Source organism: Pelodiscus sinensis, chromosome 9, assembly GCF_049634645.1.
Source record: "Pelodiscus sinensis isolate JC-2024 chromosome 9, ASM4963464v1, whole genome shotgun sequence".
NCBI lineage: Eukaryota > Metazoa > Chordata > Testudines > Trionychidae > Pelodiscus > Pelodiscus sinensis.
The window spans coordinates 16,318,220-16,341,363 of NC_134719.1; the positions used below are offsets into that span (position 1 = coordinate 16,318,220).

The window sequence follows — 23,144 nt, forward strand, 5'->3', positions numbered from 1 at the left end:
ACAAGCCCCCAAAGTTCGGGGCCTCAATGGCCTGACTGCAGGCCAAATATCAGTTCTGCCAGCCCATACTTGTTCAGAACAGGCCAGCAAATAAACAATTAAGCAGTCTCTGGTAGACTAGGCCAGCGGTGCGCAACCCTGTGGGTCGCAACCCTCTTGGGGGTCGCAACACCAGGCCGACCACCATTTTTTTCCGAGCTCAGCATGTACACAGTGGGGGAGCGGAGCAGCAGGCGAGTGGAGCGGCATTTAAAGGGGCCGCTTTTTTTTTTCTTTCCCTTTCACTCAAAATTTTCCTAGGGGTTGCGCCGGGAGAAAGGTCGCACACCACTGGACTAGGTGGCAGTCTAGGTGCCACGTCCTTGTTCGGGGCGGGGCAGCAAATAGACAATTAAGCAGTGTCTGTTAAGCTATCTGATAGATTATGAGCCCGGGCCCTGGGTCAGGGCAAGGCAGCACATAAACAGTAAAGAGGTTCAAAGGTGCAGGCCTGTCTGCAGGCTGAGCCAGGGGTTGGGTCTCCTTGCTGACAGAGAGCCGACACGCACAGGAGCTTATTTCCCTAAAGGGGGAACCTACCACCCAAGGGAAGAGGCAGGGGGGGACCCAGGCCCATCCGCTCCACTGCATCCCAGCCCAGAGCTATGTGGAAAATATTGCACTCAAATAACACGCAGAACAATTTTCAGCTTTACTTATTTTTTCCAGAATAAAAGAAATGCTTCACTTTTCAAACACGGCACATTTTTAGCACTTGCATTATGAGCACTGTTTCCATCAGAACTAAAATCCGTGTGTGACAGTGGAGAGTGGCATTACCTGAATTGCACTATTTTGAGGAGGAAAACTTAAGGTTATAATAGAAATTCCTTCTAGGAACTCTAGCTCACACACCAAAGTATTTACATTGTGCAAATCAGATCTCTCCCTGGGAGCACCCAGGCAATGCTTTCAGACCACATTATCACTGTTGAAGATGTAGTATGCGGTCTCCCACTCTGTACACAGGCTGCTGTATGGACAATTGTATGAAGCCCACCCTAAATCCATATATAGACATTTTCAGAGGTGTTCTAAAACTCACAAATCCCATTGAACTCAACAGTTGCCTCAAGTACTAAACAAAACACCTTTGAAAATCTGGTTCTATTATTTAAGTGTTTAAATATGGATTTAGGAACATAAGAACGGTTGTACTGGGTCAGACCTAAAGGCCCATCTAGCCCAGTAGCCTGTCTGCCGACAGTGGCCAACACCAGGTGCCCCAGAGAGGGTGGACCGAAGACAAAGATCAACCTATTTGTCTCCTGCCATCCTTCTCCAGCCTCTGACAAACAGAGGCCAGGGACACCGTTTCTATCCCCTGGTTAATAGCCTTTTATGGACCTAACCTCCATGAAATTATCTAGCTTCTCTTTAAACTAGGAGCCTTTGTTGCCCATGTTTTGATCAGTATTATTAATGCTGAAAACGTTTGTCCTATAGAGTATGAATTTAGGGAGACATAGGGTGAAAACTGACTTGAATTCTGATAATTGCATGATGAATAGATTCTTGAAATCCTGGTAAGAGGGGGGCGAGAGAGAGAGAGACCGACCGACCTCTCTGGTCTGGTGACATCCATGGTCTGGCATGATTTTACTTAGCCAGACGACTTACCTTGGGTGTGGCCAAGTTTCCCGTGGTCCCATAAAGTTTGTTTACAGCCACCGGTCCTGGCTCTGTTCTGTGCTTTCATTTATCATTAATTTACCCCTAAGTGTCTTCTAAGTGGCCAGTAAGCAGCGGAAGTGCTGGTAATGCTGCTAAACAATATTGACCTCCCGTTGTCCGGCAGATTCTCTGATTTGGCACAGATCAGGTCCTGAGAGTGCTGGACTAGAGAGATTTTAACCTGTACATCAATTGCCAAGGCTTGACAATTAATGTAATCTACTCGCCCGTGGCAAGTAGATTTTAGCCTGGCGCAGCCAGCGCATGCATAGCATGGTCTGCGCATGCGCAGCATGCAGTTCCGCGCGGCTGGCGAGCGGGGCTTGCCGCCGCTTGGCAAGCCCTGTCACTTGCAAATACTGGCTTATGTGAACTAAGAAGCTACTGTTGAAAATATGGCTTCCGCTCAGTTTTCACATAGATCCACCAAAATTTATTTTATGTCAACTTATTATCTGTTGAAGTTCTAATTTGGTAAGTGCTGTATGGACCAACATTTAAAAAAAATGTTCTACATCATTGCAGTAGTCCAAATATTTAAATTTGGTGACTGAGAAATGGTTTTTAAGCTCCTCTAAATTGTGATACTATAAAGAAAAGAATTCAAAGGATACAACAATGGCTGTCATAGGTATAAACAGGTTTTTGTGACAATTCATTTATCACTCTTCTTCATTTCCATTTAACAGTACTGTGCAGTACATGTCCGCTTCTCACAGCATAAACATATGTGTCTGGTTTGTACTACATCTCTAAGATTTGCCTCTCTCTGAACTGCTCAACAGAAACATGCTTGGCCTACATGAATTTATTTCTGAGTTTTATTCCGGACTAGTTCATTGAGCTCTCCAGAGAGTAGAGAGCTTGTGCTAATGAGTTATCCATACAGTCTAAGGAACACTAATCCTGATTCCCCCCGCCCCCTCCCCCCCCACACACACACAAAGAAATTTTATTATCACTTTGTCGCTTGAAAATCTACTTGACTAGAAATGTTTCTGGGTGCAAAGCATGCATGGCTGCAGGTTGGCCACTGGGATTCAAGTTTGGATGGTTGAAAAGTTGTGGAAACTATCAAGACTGGTTTGAACCCCTTAGTTGCTACATTTGGATAGAAACGAATAGTATGTTAAATAGCATGTCATTCGCCTACTTCAGGTTATCCAGACAACAGATATCTTCTTTGTCCCCTTGCTTTTCTATCCCATTTTGTCCTTTTCTACATCCATGGATTGGACTTGTACTCAAAATACAAGTATCCCTTTATGATCCTCTGCATCTCTCTACCACCAAACTCAGCTTTCAAACATCATGTGGATCATGCCCTAATGTCTCATTTTTAATCCCACTGGTCCATCCCACTTGCTGTTCCTTTCTGCTTTCACTGTCTGTTACTTTAATATAATACACATGCTTGATACAAATCCAGGCCTTGGGGTGGATTTATCCTAGCCTTAGCGAACAAATCTCTCACCAGGCTGTCCAGGGAAGGGAAGCTATGACTGATGAGGCTTAAGAGTTCAGGTGGGCCTACAAAATAATTCTCTACCCATCCGAAAGCATGTACAGTTCCTTCTCCAAACCACGTATGCACAGGTACAAGCCAAACGTCCCTGATTCCTCTCATGAAAAATGCGTCTGTGGGGAGGGAGGAGGTTGAGGTCCTCAACGTGTCCTGCTGCAGAACTCAGAGCCCTGCAGCTGTTCTCTACATCCCTTATTCAGACTCTTTATTTGCCTTGGAAATGCAAGGCAGAGGCCTAGAAACTTTCTGTTTGACATGAAGCTGAGCACTCTCTGTGCAGTCCCCAAACATGAGCGCCAAATGCTTTACTCCCACGGACAGTCCTCTGGCAGAATCCCAAGGCAGGGAAATTCTGTGAAAATCCATGGACCTTTTTCCAAATTCCTTCAGTGGAGACAGAGCAAAAAGTAACCAGCTCCACTGCAGAAGCAGTTGTGCCTGACAACAGAATTCACAGATGTTCTGAGATCTGCGCACAGGGTTGTACATCAAGAAGGCCCTACCTATAGCCTTCTACAGTTCCCTGGCATCGTTACTGTGTTGCTTTTCCTACCCACGGCTGCCACTGGAACACCCTTTAAAAGGGATTCACCAGCACAAAAGGGGCTTGATATCAAAGCTGCAGTCTCCCATGACTCTATGGACTCACGTGGAGAATCCCCACAGGCTGTCAGTTAGGGGGCCTGACACAATTGTCAGGCACGTGGGTAAGCTGGGAGAGGGGAGGGGACAGCTTCATACTCCTGGAAGCAGCAGGGACATGGGCAGGGGTGGGGGCTAGCCTCCCCACAAGCCCTTCAGCCTCCAGGGCTCCAGCGGTGATTTAAAAGGCCAGGGGCTCAGGCTGCTGCCACAGTGGTTGGGAGCCCCAGGCCCTTTTGAACGGCCTTGGGGCAGTTGCCCACTTTCCTACCCTTTCTCCCCCCTATTACCCTATCAGTGGGCCTGCTAGCAATGGAAAATGCACCACCCCTCTCATCCTTGCCCACACGCCAGGCCAGAGACAAGTGGAACTGTGCCATGGAGGTTTCTGATCCCCACCGCCATGTGGCCAGGAGCAGATCTGCACCTGAGTGGTCCCCACTGTAAGTGTGTCTGAGAAGTGTAATCTGGCCCTTGTTATTTAAGAGCAGTATTGTGTATTGTGCTTTGGAGAGGAATGTGTAGTGCATGTCTGAGGTTCCAGCGCAGACGCCCTGTGGATGCAGGATGCAGGAACTCTGCAGTCCGAAAGCCATTGAATCTATCACTAGATTCACTCTTTTGGCCCAATTGGGCCCCTTGTTTTAGAAGAACAAACCTGGGGATAAAGCATTTGGTTTGCCCCACCGTTACTGGTTTTATCTTTATTTTCAGGTGAACCAGCACAGCATGCATAGTCATTTTCATCCTACCCTGGCTCCAGTCATCACTACTTTACAGAACTTTGTCAGCACCAAGAGGTTGTCAGCAGACGCATCTCAGAGAAATTCAGGTACAAACTAGAGAGCGATCCCAAAGTCACTGTGTATTATTCTGCAAAGACATTGACCTTTGTTATGCTGCTTTTTTTAAAACAAAAAAGTCCTATATGAGCCGAATGTGGTTTCCTAATCCACCTCTCACAAGATTTATTCTGACATTCCAACCTCCCTGAGCAACTTCCAGCAGCTGCCATTCTTTTAAGTAAATTCCCAGAGAAATGTTTCCTCCTTCTCTAAATATACACTTCCCATTCCTCTCCCCAGTTTCCTTTACCTGAATAGACAAGATTCTTTCCTATTACATCAATCCCTGAGAGGGCATCAAATATTGCCATTTGTTTGGCATGGCTGCTATAATTCACTTCCAACTTTACTCGTTAGCAGTGTGCCCATCCTAACCTCTGAGAGAACCTTTAAATCCTATTCTGTATTGTATGTGTTAGGGACGTCACCGTGTAGATGACTACACAATCGATAAGCCTGAGTTTATTGGTTAATCCTGTCAATTACATACACGTACACCCCTTGCTGCCTCTGTATCACAGGCAACATGGGAGGTGTGAACCTGCGCCTGTGAGGAGCCAGCTTCTAAGCTGGTTCCCCACAAACACCAGATCCTGTGGAGTTACCTGCTCTCCCCTCCCCCGCACTGCTGCCTAACCTGAGAGGTAGCAGTATGGAGGTAGCAGTATGGAGCTGGTACGTGAGGGGAGCCAACTTTTAAGATAGAGAGGTAGCAGTATGGAGCTGGTACGTGAGGGGAGCCAGCTTTTAAGCTGGGTCTCTGTGCATGCCAGCTCCACAGAGGCAGCGGAGGGACAGGCAGGAACCGGTGCTTAAAAGCCAGCTCCCCCCAAGCACTGGCTCTGCCTAACCCCCTACCCCCACCCACAGCCTGTATCAGGCTCACCTCTGGCAGAGGCTGTTCTGTGAATGCCGATGCAGCTTCTTTCCGCAGGGAACTCAGGCCCACCGCAGGCAAGGACTGCTGCTGCCACATGTTGCTGCCTCTGTATCAGAAGCAGCAACACAGGGTGGCAGGTGGGAGCCGGTCTGCATGGGGAGAAGGTTTGTAAACCAGCTCCTTTCGCGGACCAGCTCCCACCTGCCACCCTGCACTGCTGCCTCTGATACAGAGGCAGAAACGTGGGGGGCAGCAGCCCCTGCCCTCAGGGGGCCCGAGTTCCCTGCGGACAGGAACGTGGTGGGTTGAGAATGTGAGTAGTCGACTAATCAACTACTCGCTTACATCCCTACCTGCAACACCACACTGCTGCCTCTGTAGATGCTGATGCAGCTTCTGTCCACTGGGAACTTGGGCCCCCTGTGGGCAGGGGCTGCTGATGCCCCACGTTTCTGCCTCTGTATCAATTGACTACTCGCATTCTCACCCTCCACGTTCCTGTCTCTATATCAGAAGCAGCAAGGGGTGAGGAAACAGGAGCTGGTACTGGGGGAAGACGGCTTAAAAGCTGATGCCCCCAGCACTATCTCCATGGTGCTTCCTGTCCCCCTGATATAGAGGCAGCAACGGAGAGGGTGGGGTGGAATGCGAGTAGTCAACTAAATGTAGCTACTACATTTAGGAGCCGGGCGGGCAGGCAGCCAAGCTCAGTTTCTGCTCTTGTCAGGTCGGGGCCAGACCCCGCTGCAGCTCTGCAAATTAAAACACAATAGGAGCTGGAGGGAGTGGGGGGCAGGCTGCCTGGCACTTCCTTTTAATTTGCAGAACCGTGATGGGGTTTGGACTGAGTTGGCTACCTTCCCCTACTGACTAATCGAGTAGTCAATAGAATTTTTATCGACTACTCGATTAATAAAATAACCTCATTTTAACATCCTTAGTTGCAGCGGGCTCCCCAGGAGTGGAGACGGAAGTGCAGTGGCTGTCGGCTCTGCCCCTGGGGACTATTGAATAGTAGTGTCACCACTAAAATTTGATGCCATTACATGAGTATTCAATTACAAGCTATCTAACTTCCCTAGTATTTGTGTGCAATATCATATATGTATAATCTGTATAGAAAAGTACTTCAGAGTGTTAATCAAAGTAATTAATTGTTGAAAGAGACTGATACCATTGATCTTCAGAAACATACTCGCAGTATTTTAATTGAAGCCAACACATTTAATGAGAGATCCTTTCCAGAGACTTACCCGTCAAAACCCTGGATTTAAATATGCAAACTTTGAGGCCATTTTGCTCCAGGTCCACACTTTTTGCTGGTAAACCATCTCCAATTCTTCTGTATAATTTTAGTGTTTTTTTAAGCTTGAACTGTAGCTAGTTGTATGCCACAAGGAATCTGTGCCAAGCTGACTGATTAACTGGATGTCTGTTATTTACGAATACCGCACAAATTAGAAAAGGAAATCAATAGAACTTTGGCAGGCATGAACCAGACTTATTCAGTACCCTTTGTGGTAGGGGCACTGTGATTTATGAATATTAAGCTGATCTTTAATTGAGTGAAATACACAATAGGTCTATATTCCCATGGCCAACAAAACACTGCTATTCAATAGATTTCGTGAGCAACTGCTGCATATAGTGGATGTCACAGTGGCATCCATCAAACAGAGTGATTGCATCCATGTTTATCGCTTGGTGAAAGAGAAATCCTGTCCTCATCACATGATCAGTGCCCAAGAGGGCTCTGCTTCTGCTCAGTGATAACTTGGGCTAGTCAACCTGAGACCATTGTCACCTGACAGTGTGAGCTCTTAATTATATTATCTCTTAATGACAGAAGCTAATTTTTTTTTCTTTTTTTATTAGGAGTAGATATGGACCTGAGGACTGTGGAGATAATAAGGGTCAGTGAGTTATTTTCTGAAAGGTGGTATCTCCAATGAAAGCTGTTAATTTTTCAGGACTTTTTGCGTGCAAAACTGCATTATTATTTAGTTGGCGTTGGCACATTGTGGTTTTATTTATAGTTTGATATGTGAGGTGTTATTACTGGATTAGACATGTATTGCTGCCTGGATATCTCTGTTTCCTTTGTAGGCTTGGGTTCCTATCCTGCAAACTCTTGCTACCTGGCATAGTTCTCTGTACAATGAATACAATGTGATTGCTTCTATTAAGAGTATAGTAAGCCCGATAGTAATAGATAAAGGAGCAGGCTGTCGTCTAGCAGAAATGTTGTGTTGAATCACTGAGTACAGGCGGGAAATTTTGGAGCATAGGCCATATGGACTAATTAGTAACCGTTTTGTTGTTGTGTGCGTTATGGATTGTTGCCATGGTGAATGGTTATGATATGTTTCCCTCTTTTAGGGACCAAATGATGCCCTTGGCATCAGCATAGCAGGAGGGAAGGGAAGCCCATTAGGAGACATTCCAATCTTTATTGCCATGATTCAAGCTAGTGGAGTAGCTGCACGTACCCAAAGGCTCAAGGTAAGTACAAGAGGAAATATAGATCACCACTTCTCTTATTCACTACTGTATCTTAGACAAGGAGCTCTCAAATATTTGTAAATGTGGGCCACCCGTAGATAGGCACTTTGCTGCTGCTGACTGCAGTACATCTCCTTGACAATTACTTTGATTACCTATGTGAAAACGTAACATTAAGTTGTAAATATTTTTGCACGGGTCCCTTAATGCAGTTCAGTAGCTGGAACTAGAGAGAAAAGTTAGCACTACATGACCAGTCAGCTCTGTAAGTAGTTTTATGGGTAATAGGTGGCCTATGAACAACAGCTGGTGCACACCCTAGATCTTATATAGAACGAGGCAACACATAACTGATTTTAAATTGAAACTGACTTTCATGTGCTAAAACAAAATAAAATTACACTTTTCTTATTGTCACTTGGCTTTTATATACCAGTAATGAAGATAAATTTGAAAGACTGTTGCTATTACATTTCAGTTTTTGATGAACTACTGTGTTGAAAATCCCACAATTAGTGGGTAGCTTTTCAGGATAACAATAATTATTAAAATGTTTGTAATCGATAAATACCTACATGAGGAGCAAAAAATTTGGTAACAGACTCTTCAGTCTAGCAGACAAAAAATATTACAACATCCAGAAGCTGAAAGTTGAAGTTAGACTAATTCAGACCAGAAATATGATGTAAATTTTTAACAGTGGTGCATAATTAACTATTGGAACAACTTATCAAAGTTGTGGTGGATTCTCCATCACTTGCAATTCTTAAATCAACACTGAATGCTTTTCTAAAAGATATATGCTAACTGAAATAATATTTTGGGGAAATCCTACATGATTGTTATTCAGAAGGGCAAATTATATGATCCACTCTTGGAGGGATTCGGCACCAAAACACTAAAAATCCTGTGCACAGTATTTTTAAAAATCTGAATCTTTTATTTGTAAAAATAGCAAACTATAATCATCCCATGCCTCCTAAACTTCTGCAGGTAGGGTGTTGTGATGAACATAGCCAGCTGCTGTGGCAGTGGCCTCTGGATGAAAGGCAAACCTGCAGCACTTCTGCATTTTCTGTGCAGAAAAAATATATCCGCACACATGCACTGGTGCAGAATTCCCTGAGGAGTAATGTCAGTGTGACATGTCTACACTGCAGTTAAATACCTGTGGCTGGCCCATGTCCGCTTACTTGGGCGTAAGGGGCTGGTTGAATTGCAGTGTTAACATTTGGGCTCAGGCTGGAACTGGGACTCTTGACACTCTTCCCACTTGTGTGGTCCTAGAGCTCAGGCTCCAGCCAAAGTCTGAACATCGTCACTGCGATTAAACAGCCTCTTAGCCCGAGTATTGCAAGCCTGAGTCAGCCGACATGGGCTACCTGTGGGGTTTTTAATTGCAATGTAGACACGTCTAAGGAACCCTTCTGGCCTTTGAAGCTATGAATCATAATCTATGACATGACCTACTTGAAAGAAGATACATAATGTGCGCAGGAAAGCCATGACTTTGATCCTACAATGAGATCCTCTAGCACATACCCCTGCAAAGTTCTTAACATTATTTTTCCAGTGTGTTAAGCCCCAGTATATCATAACATATGCTTTATTAGATTCAAAAGCTTATGTATTTATTCATTTATGAATTAATATTGATAGTGCCTGCTTTCTTATATTATAGTAAACACAAACATATGTGCCCCTCTCCTTATCCATGTATGTCGACATGCACGTGGCCTTTCCACGTGGAATGAAAATGGTTGGTTGCTAATGTCATTGTTCCTTGCAAATGTAAGCAATAGAATATGACCCTTCTTTATCTGGGTGTTATTTTTAAGGAAACGTGCATTATGCTTATTCTGAAGAATGCAGAATGATCAGTGGAAATACAAAATCCTCACAAAAGGCATACTGTATATGAGAAGCATGAGTGTGCAGTGCCAAGTTCATAAGGAATTTTAAGCATCCTTAAATTTAATTTTCCTTAATGCTGGTAATTTTCCATTACTGTTGTACTTTTAGGTTGGAGATCGGATTGTCAGTATTAATGGGCAACCTTTGGATGGGCTGTCTCACGCTGATGCTGTTAATCTACTAAAGAATGCTTATGGGAGCATTATCCTGCAGGTATGGTGATAAATTGAACATGCAGCTGCATGCGGGTAGATAAGTGATGTTCAAAAAAGACTAAGCATCACTGGCACACGACATCAGAGCACAGTGGGGTGCTTCTTGATGTGAATTATACAGGATGAAAGCAATAAATTATTATTTTCATTCAAAAATTCTTTATTGCCACACATACAGACTGTGAACATGATTATATAAAAGCATAACGGGGAACAAAATGACTTGTTGCTACACATGATAAAGCAACAAAGCTTTTAGCTTCCAACACTTTTTAAAAATGGAAGTTAGCTACAAACATGGCATGATTCCTTCTCTTCTGCTGCTAGACTGTGACTGAGCCGTCCAAAGTGTTAATTTTCTTGTTTGCGAAAGTACAAAAAAGTAACTCTACTTGTGTGTTGTGTAAATGATTGCATCACAATTCAATATATTAGGGTACATCTAGACTATAGGCTTTTGTTGACAGAAGTTTTGTCGACAGATACTGTTGACAAAGCTTCTGTTGACAAAGAGTGTCTAGGCTACATCCAGATCTGTCGACAAAGCAAGAGGCTTTGTCGACATGACAGTGTAGACGCAAAGGACAGTGTAGAGGCAATAACGCCTTCTGTCGACAGAACTCTGTTAACAAAAGGCATTAGTCCTCATAGAATGAGGTATACAGCCGTCGACAAAACTGCTGAGTTCTGTCGATGTTATGTCGACAGAACTCAGCGGCAGTGTAGACGCAGGTATTGTTTGGTGGACAAAAGTCCACTTTTGTCAACAAAACCCTGTAGTCTAGACACACCCCTAGTGTGTAGGATTGAATACCAATCAAACTACCATACTTGAGTGTACAGTTGATAAATGGCAATTAAGAATAGTCTTGGGAAGAAAAAATCATCTCATCTAAAGAAGTGGGCTTACCCACAAAAGCTCATGATACTATATATATATTTGTTCATTTCTAAAGTGCCACAGGACTACTCATTTTTATTGAAGAATGTGTATTTTTTATTTTTGATTACAGCACCCCTTTTCTGTTTCTCCAGTGTACAGAACTTAAACCTGCCAAGGGTATTAGCTACAACAATGCACAAATTAAAATTCAAAAAAGAAAGAGCTTGTGATAAATAGTGAAGTGACATCACATTAATCTATTGAGTCAGCTCCTCAGATGTTCTAAATCAGAGTAGCTCCATTGAAGTCAATGGCTCTAAAGCAACTTACTCCAGTTGTGAAAGATATAAGGCTAAATACTTAACCTTGGAAATGAAAGGATAGTGTAGTGGTTTGCCTACCTGTTTCTTTGTAAACCAGCTTAAAGGTGGGAAGATGCTGTCATTTAGTGGTCTAATTGTTCCCTACAATTATATTCACTACTAGTCTTTTTTTGACAGGGATAAGAAAGCTTAATCTTTATACAAATAAATAGGAAAAATGCACTTCAAAGAGGAGGGTCAAAATACTGCTGATACATAGAGCTGCTATAAATATTATAAATCAAGTTTTCCAAAAAGCCCACTCTAAAATGTATTATTAATATTATGGTGAAGCAGATCTTAATTGACTATTAGGCTTCTCATTTTGTGTCTCAAAGTTAATGTAAATATCAAAGTGGTAGGAAGATATTGAATGATACTGAAATCAGTTTTAGACTAGCTTATTTTTTCTTATATTTGTTCATGAACTGCTGACGTGGTGGTAGGTGGGTCAATTCTGCAGCTGAAGTCCAGCGAGAGCTTTTTCTCCCACATTCACAACTGCTAGAATACTTAGAATTTACTTAATTACCCTTACAGATTTTGTATTTTTTTTCTCAGTACAATGCAGTTCTTTTCCACAAACATTAAAAAAAAATCTCTTTTGGGAAGCTACAAAGTTTTTATTTTTTTATAATGCAGTTGGACAAGTAAAGTATTCAGGTATATTAGTGGAGGCTGTAAGTATGCTGAACAGGAAATAAATTACATTAATGAGAAGTACTGGTATTTTTCAATATTTTTTTATTAAAACAGTATAAGTGGAATAGTTCTATCAGTCTAGTAATCATGACTGACATGTCATTAAGTAATTGTATTTATTATCAAGTTAGACCACCTCGTGACAAACTGCACTGAAAGGTCAGATAATTGTGTTCACTGGGGTGGAAAGGCTTATTATCGGGATGTCCTGGGAAGGGAGTTAAAGGAGTTTGCAAATGGGAGATTAGGTTCTCGGGGGAACAATCATCCCTTCCGGCTGTTTTGATGCTTTGGTTTAAATTAATCTGCTTTCTGCAGGTGTAGTAATGAGATAAGAAGCTTTTTACAAGGTTGTTGAACTCTGATACATTCTTACGGCCACAGATTTGTGAATATAGATTTATTTTGCCATCAGGGTTTATTTAACAAGGAAATACGACAATTCCCCTCCCCCCCCCCCCCCCCCCCCCGGAATATTGGAATAAATTTGTTTACAACAGCTTCTACCTTCTGAACTGTGTGCAATTCTGCTGCCTCCTCCCCCCAGCCACCCCAAGGTGAAATCTAGAACATGAATCTCCCCTTAAAAGTGTGGCATTCTGTTTTTTTCATGATGATTTTACTAAGAATCACGGTCCGATGTGTTAGGACAGAGGCTCTCAATCCTTTTCGTTCTGAGCCTCTCCCCAACCACACCATTAAAAAACTCCAGGGCCCAACGAGGGAAGCCTCAGGGCTCTGGGTTTCAGCCATCAGGCAAAGGGCGACTTGGGGTTTTAGTCCTGCAGAGGGCCAGGGCTCAGAACTCCAAGCTTCAGGTGATGGGGGGCCCTTGGGCATAGGTGGAATTTGACTTCTGAGGAGGAGAAGTAGGGCCCAGTGGGGTTTGGGCCTGCTCTAGATGGCAGGGCGCGGGGGAGGAACACATCCTCCACTCCCTGACACATCACAGCACGCCACCCAGCTGGGGGACCTATTTGAAATCATGGGATGGTGGGCGGGCGGAGCCCACCCACCTTCTAAAAGCCCCTCCCCAACCTTATGGGAGGGACACTGGACCCATGTTCAACTGATTGCTCGGGCCAACCAAAAATGATGATGCTCTTTCTGGCCCTCCGAGAGTAGGCTATGGTGCAGGAATACAGATAGTGTCTAGAAGATTATGTCCTGACCCCATATCTGACATTTTCTTGCATCCCAATTTTCAGGTCGTAGCTGACACCAATATCAGTGCCATAGCGAGCCAATTAGAGAGCATGTCTGCTGGATGTCACCTTAACTCTCCTACTCCTGAGTGTCATTCTGAAGATCCAGAGTAAGTATGTGCTCTTTGATGCTGGAGTACTTTAGTTCAGAGAACTGCCTAAAGGATACTAATTTCCCTTCCCCTCAAACATGGGATAATGTGTTTTATCTTGTCTCTTGTCATTTGTTCTCAACCAATTTTTCAGCACCTTAGAAATGCTTACTATTGCCATCTAGTGGCAAATAGTGGAACAATAGTGTCTGCCTTCATCTGGTAATTCAAGTGTGAATCTTCATACTTTTGTTTTGATGGGTTTCCAAAAAGCACACCTCCATAGATTTTCCAGTTGATGTGTTGTCATGATGGTTTTGCTCCTGTTTCACAGCTTCCTCTTTGAAATGATTTACGACAGCAGCAATTCAAAACAATCCATTATTTTGGGGATAAAACAAGAAGAGGCTTGCAGAAAGCAGGGGTTGTGATAGAAATATTACAAAATGTGCAACAAAATTGTTTTTCTTTCTCCCTTGAATTGTTTTTCCCTTAATAACATGAAGAAATATTACAGATACAGATGAGTAACATCTGATTATAGCTATCTAAATTACAGATATTCTGTCCATTGCAAGCATTAGATAAGACTCAGAGAAACTTACAGGCAGAAGACCTTCATAGTCCATCCCTATATCATACAGCATTAGTCTCAACCACACATTTTCCCCTCTCTCCCCCCCCCCCCCTCAGTTTAAAGTGTTCCAAGCTGTTGAGCTCCCAACACTTTCCTTGGAAGACTATGTGGCAGAAGAGCTCCCTTCCTGATAGTTTTTCGTGGTATTCAGGTTAATTTCTTTTCACCCTTCAATATAACTCAGATTATGTTGCAGACATTTAGCTGTGTTACTATACATACTTCCTTAATCTTTTTGTGCTCTTTTTGCCCTTTGTTTTTGCTGTTTGTTTTTATTTGTTTTAAAAATTGAGGACAATTTGGGGACACTAGTAACATTTTGTAAACACAAAATAAACCCTTTTAGTTGAGGTCTAGAAGTGAGATGCTAGAGAGACTCATGCTGCACTAAAGCTGAAGTGTATCACTGCTCTACAAGATTGGTTACATTATAGGAAATAAATTACCTATATGGGCTCAGATCAGCTATTTCCTCAAATACAAAGCTGCTCATTTCTTTAAAAATGGGTTGGGGGGGGGGGACATTTGCACAGTATTTGCATGCATTTTGCTAGGCTTCTAGATATTCATTTATATTAAAGAGATTTTGTCTTCCATTAGCTTTTTCATTATATTATTCCTTTAGTCAGTAATAATAATAATAATGCTTAGCACTAATGCTGGGTCAGAATTGAATACCAAAAAAATCACAAAAGTTCTCAGCTTGTAACTATTTTAAGCTTGCACATGCTAATATTTGCATTGAGTGCTTGTGTGCTTCTCCAAAAAGCACAAATCAGAAGTCAGATACAGGAAAAAAATGAATATTTTTCCAGACTTTGCAATCTTAAGAAACTGGCTTCCTAATCACCAATATTAAGCAAGCAGAAACACGAGATCCATGAAATACTGTTTTCATTGTAAGCTGTTTATTTAGCTCCACTATTTACAGTGTGTGTGACATCTGTAAATTTGCATTGTGCTCATGAACTAGAAATGTTTCAAAACACCTGTGACATAGAGAAGAATAATTACCCCTTTTTTAATATGGAGAAATTGACATGAATGATTATGGCCCCAATACTACATGTTACTACATGTGCACTTCTGAACCCACACAGAGTAAGTGGGACTTACGTGTCTCTTGGATCCACACTACATAGCTGTGAAAGAGCTACAATTAGAACTCAGGAGTTTTTATGTTCTATCCACTGGACAGCATTGCCTCTGAAGTCAGATGATGACATTGTGTTGCTAAGAAATGATGTTGCAAATTCACTTACCCTAACCTGGGGGAGAAGATGGACTCGTGAAGGAGCAAATCTTATTTAATAACACATAGCAACAGTGTAGGCTGAGTCCTGCACCACAATTTGCTACTGCGGAGTAATGTGCTCTTGTTGAGTCCACTGAAAGTAAGTGTTATACAAAGTGAAATCAATGGGACATTACTCTGTTCAGGGTTACACATTAGTACATTCCAACACAGAATCAGAGCCATGGCTTTTGAAGTTATGAAACGCATCTTACAAGGAAAAAAGGGTGTATAATTCCTAGTCTGAACTGATTTGAAGTGTTCCATCTATAAAAAGACCCTCACACATAGGTGCCGACTCTGTGGGTGCTCCAGGGCTGGAGCACCCACAGGGAAAAATTTAGTGGGTACTTAGTACACACTAGCAGCCAATCTCCTCCCCACCTTCCAGCACCTCTCACCCACCAGCAGCCCCACTGATCTCCTCCTCGTCCTGCTGCCATGAAACAGCTGTCTAGCAGTGTTTGGTACATTCCAGGAAAGAAAGAGAGGGGTGAGAACATGGCATGCTCGGGGAAAGGGGGAGGAAAGAGGCAGAGTAGGGGCTGGAGTGGGGACAGGAAGAGGCAAGGTAGGGGCAGGGCTTGGGGCACAGGGGTCAAGTACCCCCTGGCTAGAGAAGTCTGTGCCTACGTCCTCACTGGATATATATTGTTCTTCTAAGTGGTATTCATTGTCTTTTCAGAGCTCCTCAGCCTAAGATTATTACTTTGGAGAAAGGCTCTGATGGCCTGGGTTTTAGTATTGTAGGGGGATATGGAAGTCCCCATGGAGACCTGCCCATTTATGTCAAGACTATATTTGCCAAGGTATCTTTTTTTTTTCCTTTTTATATACATCTTAAAAAAAGCCAAGGTTAGGAACAGATAACAAGCCAAATGTAAAAGAGTTGTGTCCAAAACTCAGTGTCTGGGTATGCATGCATTGATCTTCACTGCCTGGACACAAAGGTCACTGTCCCTAAAGGATTAGGGAAAAGCTGCTACAGGCAGTCCCCGGGTTACATACAAGATAGGGACTGTAGGTTTTTTCTTAAGTTGAATTTGTACTTAAGTCGGAACTGGCGTCCAGATTCAGCCGCTGCTAAAACTGACCAGCGGCTGACTACAGGAAGCCCGAGGCAGAGTTTCTCTGCCCTGGGCTTCCTGGAATCAGCCGCTGATCAGTTTCAACAGCAGCTGAATCTGGACGCCTGGGACAGAGCAGCTGGGGCGCTGCCAGGTAGATCACCGCAGCGCCGCACCTCTGCGCTGCGGGGACCAACCCGGCAGCACCCCAGCTGCTCTACCCCAGGTGTCCCCAAGTCAGCTGCTGCTGCAACTGATCAGCGGCTGTTTCCAGGAAGCCCGGGGCAGAGCAACTCTGCCTCGGGCTTCCTGTAGTCAGCCGCTGGTCAGTTTCAGCAGCAGCTGACTTGGGGATGCCTGGGGCAGAGCAGCTGGGGTGCTGCCGGGTTGGTCCAGTAGCGCTGAGGAGCAGCGCTGCGGGACCAACCAGCAGCACCCCAGCTGCTCTAACACAGGCGTCCGCGAGAAAAGCCTGGTCTGCTGGGGGGGGCACACTAGCTGCGCCCCCTCCCCACCCCCAGCAGACCAGGGAGACACGGGCGGCGGGACCGCGGCGCGTCTGGGCGGTCCCGCCGCCCGGGTCCTCCACCGCTTTGCTCCGCGTCTCCCTGGTCTGCTGCCCCCCCCCCCCCCCCCCGCCGCCCGCTTCCTCCGGGGCGAGAAAAGCCCCGTTTGTAAGCGTAACCCAGGGACTGCCTGTATTTCATTGCACTGCTATGTGGAGAGAGCCCTCATCTGAGCAAATACATGTTGTTCTGTGTATTTGAGAAATGTCTTTAAAATAATCTGTATATGGCATTATTTCTTCCTAGGTCTCAAAGTGCTGTGCATAAGTAGCATTCTCCACCCCCCCCCCCCCCCCCACCCTCATTTTACAGCAGGGAAACAGTTGCAGAGAGGTTAAATGTCTTGCTAAGGTCACAAAGAGGAAGATGCTATCAGCCTGATTCTCCATTGCCCAGCATATTGTGTGATCACTTACACTAGTGCAAAGTGGATATAAAATTATACTAAATCATAACAGTAGTGTTTCACAATTTGCACTGGTGTAGATGACTTCACAAGGGACAGGGTGATGGGGAATCAGGCCCTAAGACTTTATTAATTTTTAATTTCTCTGTTTCCAATTTGGGAAGTGTTCAGCACCACCACAGTCTTCCCTCCCCCCGCCTCCTTTTTCAGTATGGTAGTTTCAAAAGCTTTGAAAGTGGGTGTGCAGTTTTACCTCTTGTGCTCTGCTCTTGCTAAAGAGGAAGTTAGCTGCCTGCAGCCTCACAGTCTTGATTTTCTACACAGGTAAGGTTCTGTGTAGACATGGACTGAGCCGCAAAATTTGCATTGGGTTTCAGACTTCTGTAAACATATGGCAGGTATTAATCCAAGTTCTTGGTTTGGCCTCTTGTAAAAATAGGGACTAGCAGATCTCCTCTCTAATTTTCGCATGCCTCCCTAGTGTCAAGATCTGGAATTTTGGCTCAACTCAACTCTCACCCTATAGAATTGGGAATGCTTAACAGAAATCTGAGTTAACAGAAAGTCACTGACAGTACCATCTCAGTGAAATAGACCAAAAAAGGAAAAAAAGGCAGGTGAAAGATGTAAGACTGCATAAATATCTGGAGGGTTCTGCAAACATTTCAGACCCATTGTTTTGTAGGGTGTTTAATAATCTCTGGGCACTAAGAATTGCTTTTCTTTCAGTGAGTCCACAAATTTCAACAGAAGAAAAAACTATGGGACTAGTACTTACATTTCAGAATGCCTTTTTGTCTTTCCCTTCAAATAACCCCTTGCAGAGACTCTCTAGGTGTGTTTCTAATCACTGATTTGCTTTATACTGACTCCACGGCCGGTCAGATGCAGCCCAGATGGAGAGCAGACTGTCTTTATCAGCTTTTGGCACAGTGCCAGGAGTTTAGCCTCATTTTCCTATCCTAAAGCCATCAATGCATTCACGAAATGTGATGTGACATCACTACTGCACAATAGTACAAATAATTATTAATAATACTAATGTATCCTGCATTTTATGTCAGGGGGATCCTTATGCCTTCAGGCAGTCAAGCAATACATTTAGTTTCAGTGGAACATCTTACAGTGTGTTGCTCTGTTTTATGTAACTTTATCTACATTTTCTTGGTGAGAAAATGAAGTCAGCCACTGGCACGGAGTAAAAAATAAATAAATAAAACTAAAAGTTTCCAGGTTTCTATAAATACTTTTCTCTTTGATCTTCTGTACCAGTTCACATGCTTGGGTTTGGATTCTACCCAATAAGCAGATGAAGACAGAACAATAAAGGCCTGCTTTCATTTGAATAGCAGTCCTGTTAGACTTCTCTTGACAGTGAAAAGGGGCTTTAAAGCGAGAGTGTATAGAAGGGCCATTGTGTAAATGAGAATTGGGATTTGTAACTCAAGTGCCATTTCCCGCTCATATGAGAGTTGAGCCATCGCTCAGCTTTCAGCTCTCTCTTTCTCCAGCAGGCCAAGAACACCTGCCCTACAAGGCTGCTGCTGGAGGATAGCAGGGCTCCAAGTCCCAACAGAAGTGTTGTGGCATAAACCCTGTGCAGCTGGCAACACACATGGGGCCTCAACCAGTGCCCCATCACCTTTACCCCTGCCATTGCAGACCCTAGCAAGGAAACCAGGGCCAGATGGAATCATGTCCCAGCTCAGCTAAGCATTGCTAGACCCTTCCACCTAAAATGCAGGGGTGGCTCAGACTCAGGAGTGGGGTCTCTCCTTTCAGAGAGCCCCACTCTCCTTCAATGAATTCTGTCCCATTAAAGGAGGAGGGGGTTCAGGAGCTCCCAGTCATATCACTACACCCAAGGACTGCAGTGGCTTTGGCCTCCAGACTAAGGAAGAGAGGACGTACAGCCCTCCTTCTGCTTCAAGGACTTGACCCTTCCTTGAGGAGGAACAGACATCCCAGAAAAGAGTACAAACAGGACAGCAGAATCCCCTCTACCTAGCCACCCACATGCATCCAGCCTCTGCCAAATACCCTTAGCATTTGCCAGCATGATGCCGAGTTATGGCTGCAGGAAAAAGTTGAGGGTTGGTAAGCAACAGAACTAATGTTACGGAGGGAACAGTGTAAAGCTGTATTTTTACAGTAATTTACAAGTCAGTCACATCAAATTGTTTGGTCTCTAACATAAAGTTGTTGTTTGCAGGGAGCAGCTGCAGATGATGGCAGACTGAAGCGTGGTGATCAGATTTTAGCAGTTAATGGAGAAGCTTTGGAAGGTGTTACTCACGAGCAAGCAGTAGCTATTCTGAAATGCCAGAAAGGAACTGTAACATTAACAGTGTTATCATGAATCTCTTTTGCACATGTGGAGATGAATGCAGTTATTTTAGAACATCGTTGTGCTGCTATAATAATGTACAGTCCTGAATGAGATGAAAAACAAACTCCAGATAAGATTAGTATATTCTAATCCTGTTGCCTGTATGGCTGGCACACGTCTATGGTTTCATTTCGTCTTATAAATGAAGCTTATTGCTCAGTAATTTTTCTACTTCTTTAGTATCTTGTGGCTTCTGTTTCCTGTCAACAAAGTTAACTTACAGAACTTTAATGAACTGTATGTGTTTTACTTTACTAAACCATCAGTTTATCCCCATCAATAGGAAATCCCTGTGATAGCTGCTGAAAGTGGAATTAACATGCATGCACAAAAGAGAATTTAGATCCTCATCTGATGAGCAGAAATAAATGCTAAGTGACTTGTCATCTCACTCATGATTTACTTATGCTAATTGTCCTTTCAAGTATGTCAGAAAACATTAACCATATTATTAAATTACCACTGTTTCAAATGATGAAATATCAGATTCTCCTCTGGGAAGGTGTTTGTATTCTGCACAGTAAGTCTGACAGGCAAATGCTAACTTTTCATATTTAAGTGTCTGAATAGGTCCATGCTAGTTAGTGATTATTAATGTGATGAGTCAATTTGCAGCTTTTAACATTTAAAAAAAGGGAGAAGAGTCTATTTTTGTAGGTCTTTTAAAATCTCCCTAACAGTCTTTTAAGATCTGTATGTGGCATATCTGGTTCTGTTCTACTTTTTTTTTTAATTAAAAAAAATGTTCTGAAGGGGCCAAGATGTTCAGTACAGTGCATTTGTCATTGTGCTGGCATGCTAAATTGTAAGACCAGTGTCCACAGTTAGACTTCTGACAAGGCCAAAGTTTGCTTCCCATAATATGAGTCTATAATTCAGGAATGTGATAATTTGTAAGTTGTGATGCCCACTGGTGCTGAGGTCTAAATGAAGGAAGACTGAACCATTTTGCACATTTTTGGAAATCTGAGGTCAGTTGGTGTGGGAAAAGGGGCCTTTACTTATCACAAACAACTATCTATCCAGTCCCCTATGCTTCAAAGTGCTAGAATCTCTTTTGGGTTTTTTGTTTGTTTGTTTGTTTTTTGTATAATGCCACTAAGAGATTTAGCAAGTGAGTTTGGAAAGCAAATAAGTGGTAATGCAGTTTAATCTTTCTAACTTTGTGGAGACTGGTGGCTTGCAGGAAGTACCTCAGTATGATATAGGGCTAGGAGGGCTATTTTTTTATTACACTACAGCAAAAAAAAAAAAAAAAAAAAAAAAGGAAAAGCATTTAAAGTATTCTTCAGTATGTTTAGGTGAAATGTGATATTAGTCTCCTGACTGTATAAAGAAAAATATACTGAAGTGAGGTTAAACGTGATCAGTAGTAAGCACAGAAGAGGTGATGAACTCTCATTAAGAATGTTGTTTTTCTTATTGCATTAAAAATTTATCTCTATTATAAATCACAAAGTGCATTAACTTGATGGAATATTTTGTGGGTATTCCATAAATAGTGCCTGAGAGATACTTCTGTTTTAAAATGGATTTCATTTCCATTGTGCTGGTTGATTTATTAATACGAAGTGTTAGTGGAATCTTGTTTATAGATGCACATCAAACATCCATATGTACTAAATTGGAAAACTTTTAACTACCCCCCTTCCAAGTATGCAGAAGCTAAATGAACCTAGTTTAAATTTTGCAAATGCATCTTGATAAAACAGTGTTTCAAGGTTCTGACCAAAATTTAATGACTAATCTGATCAAATAATTATCATGAAAATATTTGCAACATTATTCTATTAAATTTTACATGGCCATTTGTCGTCTCTTATGCATATACGGTTGATATAAAGAATATAGTATTTATTGGCTGAGATTTTGCACTTTTCATTGTTCAAAATATTATTGCTTCTTGTAACTTGCACTTTTTTTGTGTGCTGAGTATGTTACTGCCAAAAATTGCATTGCAACTAACTGATAAACCAGTGAACATTAAGGGGAAACAAATACAGTATTTAAAGGATCAATTCTATAATTGAATTTCAATAACAATTGTCCAGGTTGAGGTGTTCTGGCTTGTTAAAACTGTTATCTACTTCTGTGCAATGGGGAAAAAACAGCTAAACTTCCTGATTGTATGTGTATGTATATCAGTAAAACAAGATGTTTTATTATTTCCAAAGATTCTAAATAAAGTTCAGTTACTAAGTAGATGTGCATTCTTTTCTCTACTTTTAAAGGCTTTTGAGCTTGTAACGACTTTTGAGCTTAGGGGCAGCTAACGGAGTTTCGTGAGGGAGTTTAGAGGGGGAGTTGGAAAGGGGCTAGATACACTTGACATTCTTTAAAACTTTTAAACTAAACTAAAACCAGAACTACCCGATTTAAATAAAAAAAACCATCAATAATGTAATTATCTGTAGGAAAGAATGCAGGCAGAAGCCCAGCAGCAGAGTGGGGGCTATCCTGTTTATTGCACCTAGTGTAGCATGTATGATTACCTGCCCTATGGATGGGTGGCGTATGTGTGTATTTGGTGCAAGGAGCTTCTGGCCCTCAGAGACCACGTATAGGCTTTGGAGGCCAAGGTGGCTGAATTGAAGGATCTAAAGGAGGCAGAGAGGTATGTAGATGAAGCTTTCCAGAAGAACTGTCCCATCTCCAGTCAGACAGCTCCTGTGCTGTTAAAGGAGGATGAAAGACTCAGGGAAGGAGAACAGTCATCTGTACCAGAAGTAAATGATCCCATAGTTGGGACCCTCCTTCCAGATGATGATATGGTATCCTCACACAATGAGGATACCGCTCCAGGGGACAGAATGCCAGTCATTGGAAAAAGGTAGGTGTTAGTAATGAGGGATTCTATCATTAGAAACATAGCTAGCTGGTTTTGTGATGACTAGAAGAACTGTGTGGTGATTTGCCTGCCTGATGTAAAGGGTGTGGATCTCTCAAGACCTCTAGATAGACTTATGTGTAGTGCTGGGGAGGAGCCGGTGGTCGTGGTACATGTAGGTACCAATGACATAGGGAAGAGTAGGAAAGAGGTTCTGGAGGCAAAATTTAGGCTGCTAGGAAAGATTGAAATCCAGGACATCTATGGTTGTGTTCTCTGAAATGCTTCCAGTTCCGTGCACAGGGCCAGGTAGGCAGAGTCTCAATGCATGGATGAGATGGTGGTGTAGAGAGTAGGGCTTTAGATTTATTAGGAACTAGGGAAACTTTTGGGAAAGGGCTCCACCTAAACCAAAATGGAACCAGACTGCTGGCACTTAACATTGAAAAGCTTATAGAGCAGTTTTTAAGCTAAGGGC

General features: G+C 42.9%; 1 protein-coding gene across 10 annotated transcripts in view; it reads left to right on the plus strand.

The window, feature by feature from the left end:
* The window catches only part of PATJ (PATJ crumbs cell polarity complex component), a 225,361-nt gene extending 203,320 nt beyond the window's left edge, over window positions 1-22,041 (plus strand). For 8 of the 10 annotated variants that reach the window (XM_075936118.1, XM_075936115.1, XM_075936120.1 and 5 more), the window contains 7 exons: window positions 4,595-4,712; window positions 7,481-7,518; window positions 7,985-8,107; window positions 10,130-10,234; window positions 13,392-13,498; window positions 16,097-16,220; window positions 19,663-22,041. In XM_075936118.1, the coding sequence (XP_075792233.1) occupies window positions 4,595-4,712; window positions 7,481-7,518; window positions 7,985-8,107; window positions 10,130-10,234; window positions 13,392-13,498; window positions 16,097-16,220; window positions 19,663-19,809 (762 nt within the window). In that variant the 3' untranslated portion in view covers window positions 19,810-22,041. The remainder of the gene's footprint in view (window positions 1-4,594; window positions 4,713-7,480; window positions 7,519-7,984; window positions 8,108-10,129; window positions 10,235-13,391; window positions 13,499-16,096; window positions 16,221-19,662) is intronic. The other 2 variants (XM_075936122.1, XM_075936124.1) reach the window with 1 other exon arrangement.
* The last annotated feature ends 1,103 nt before the right edge of the window (window positions 22,042-23,144 follow it).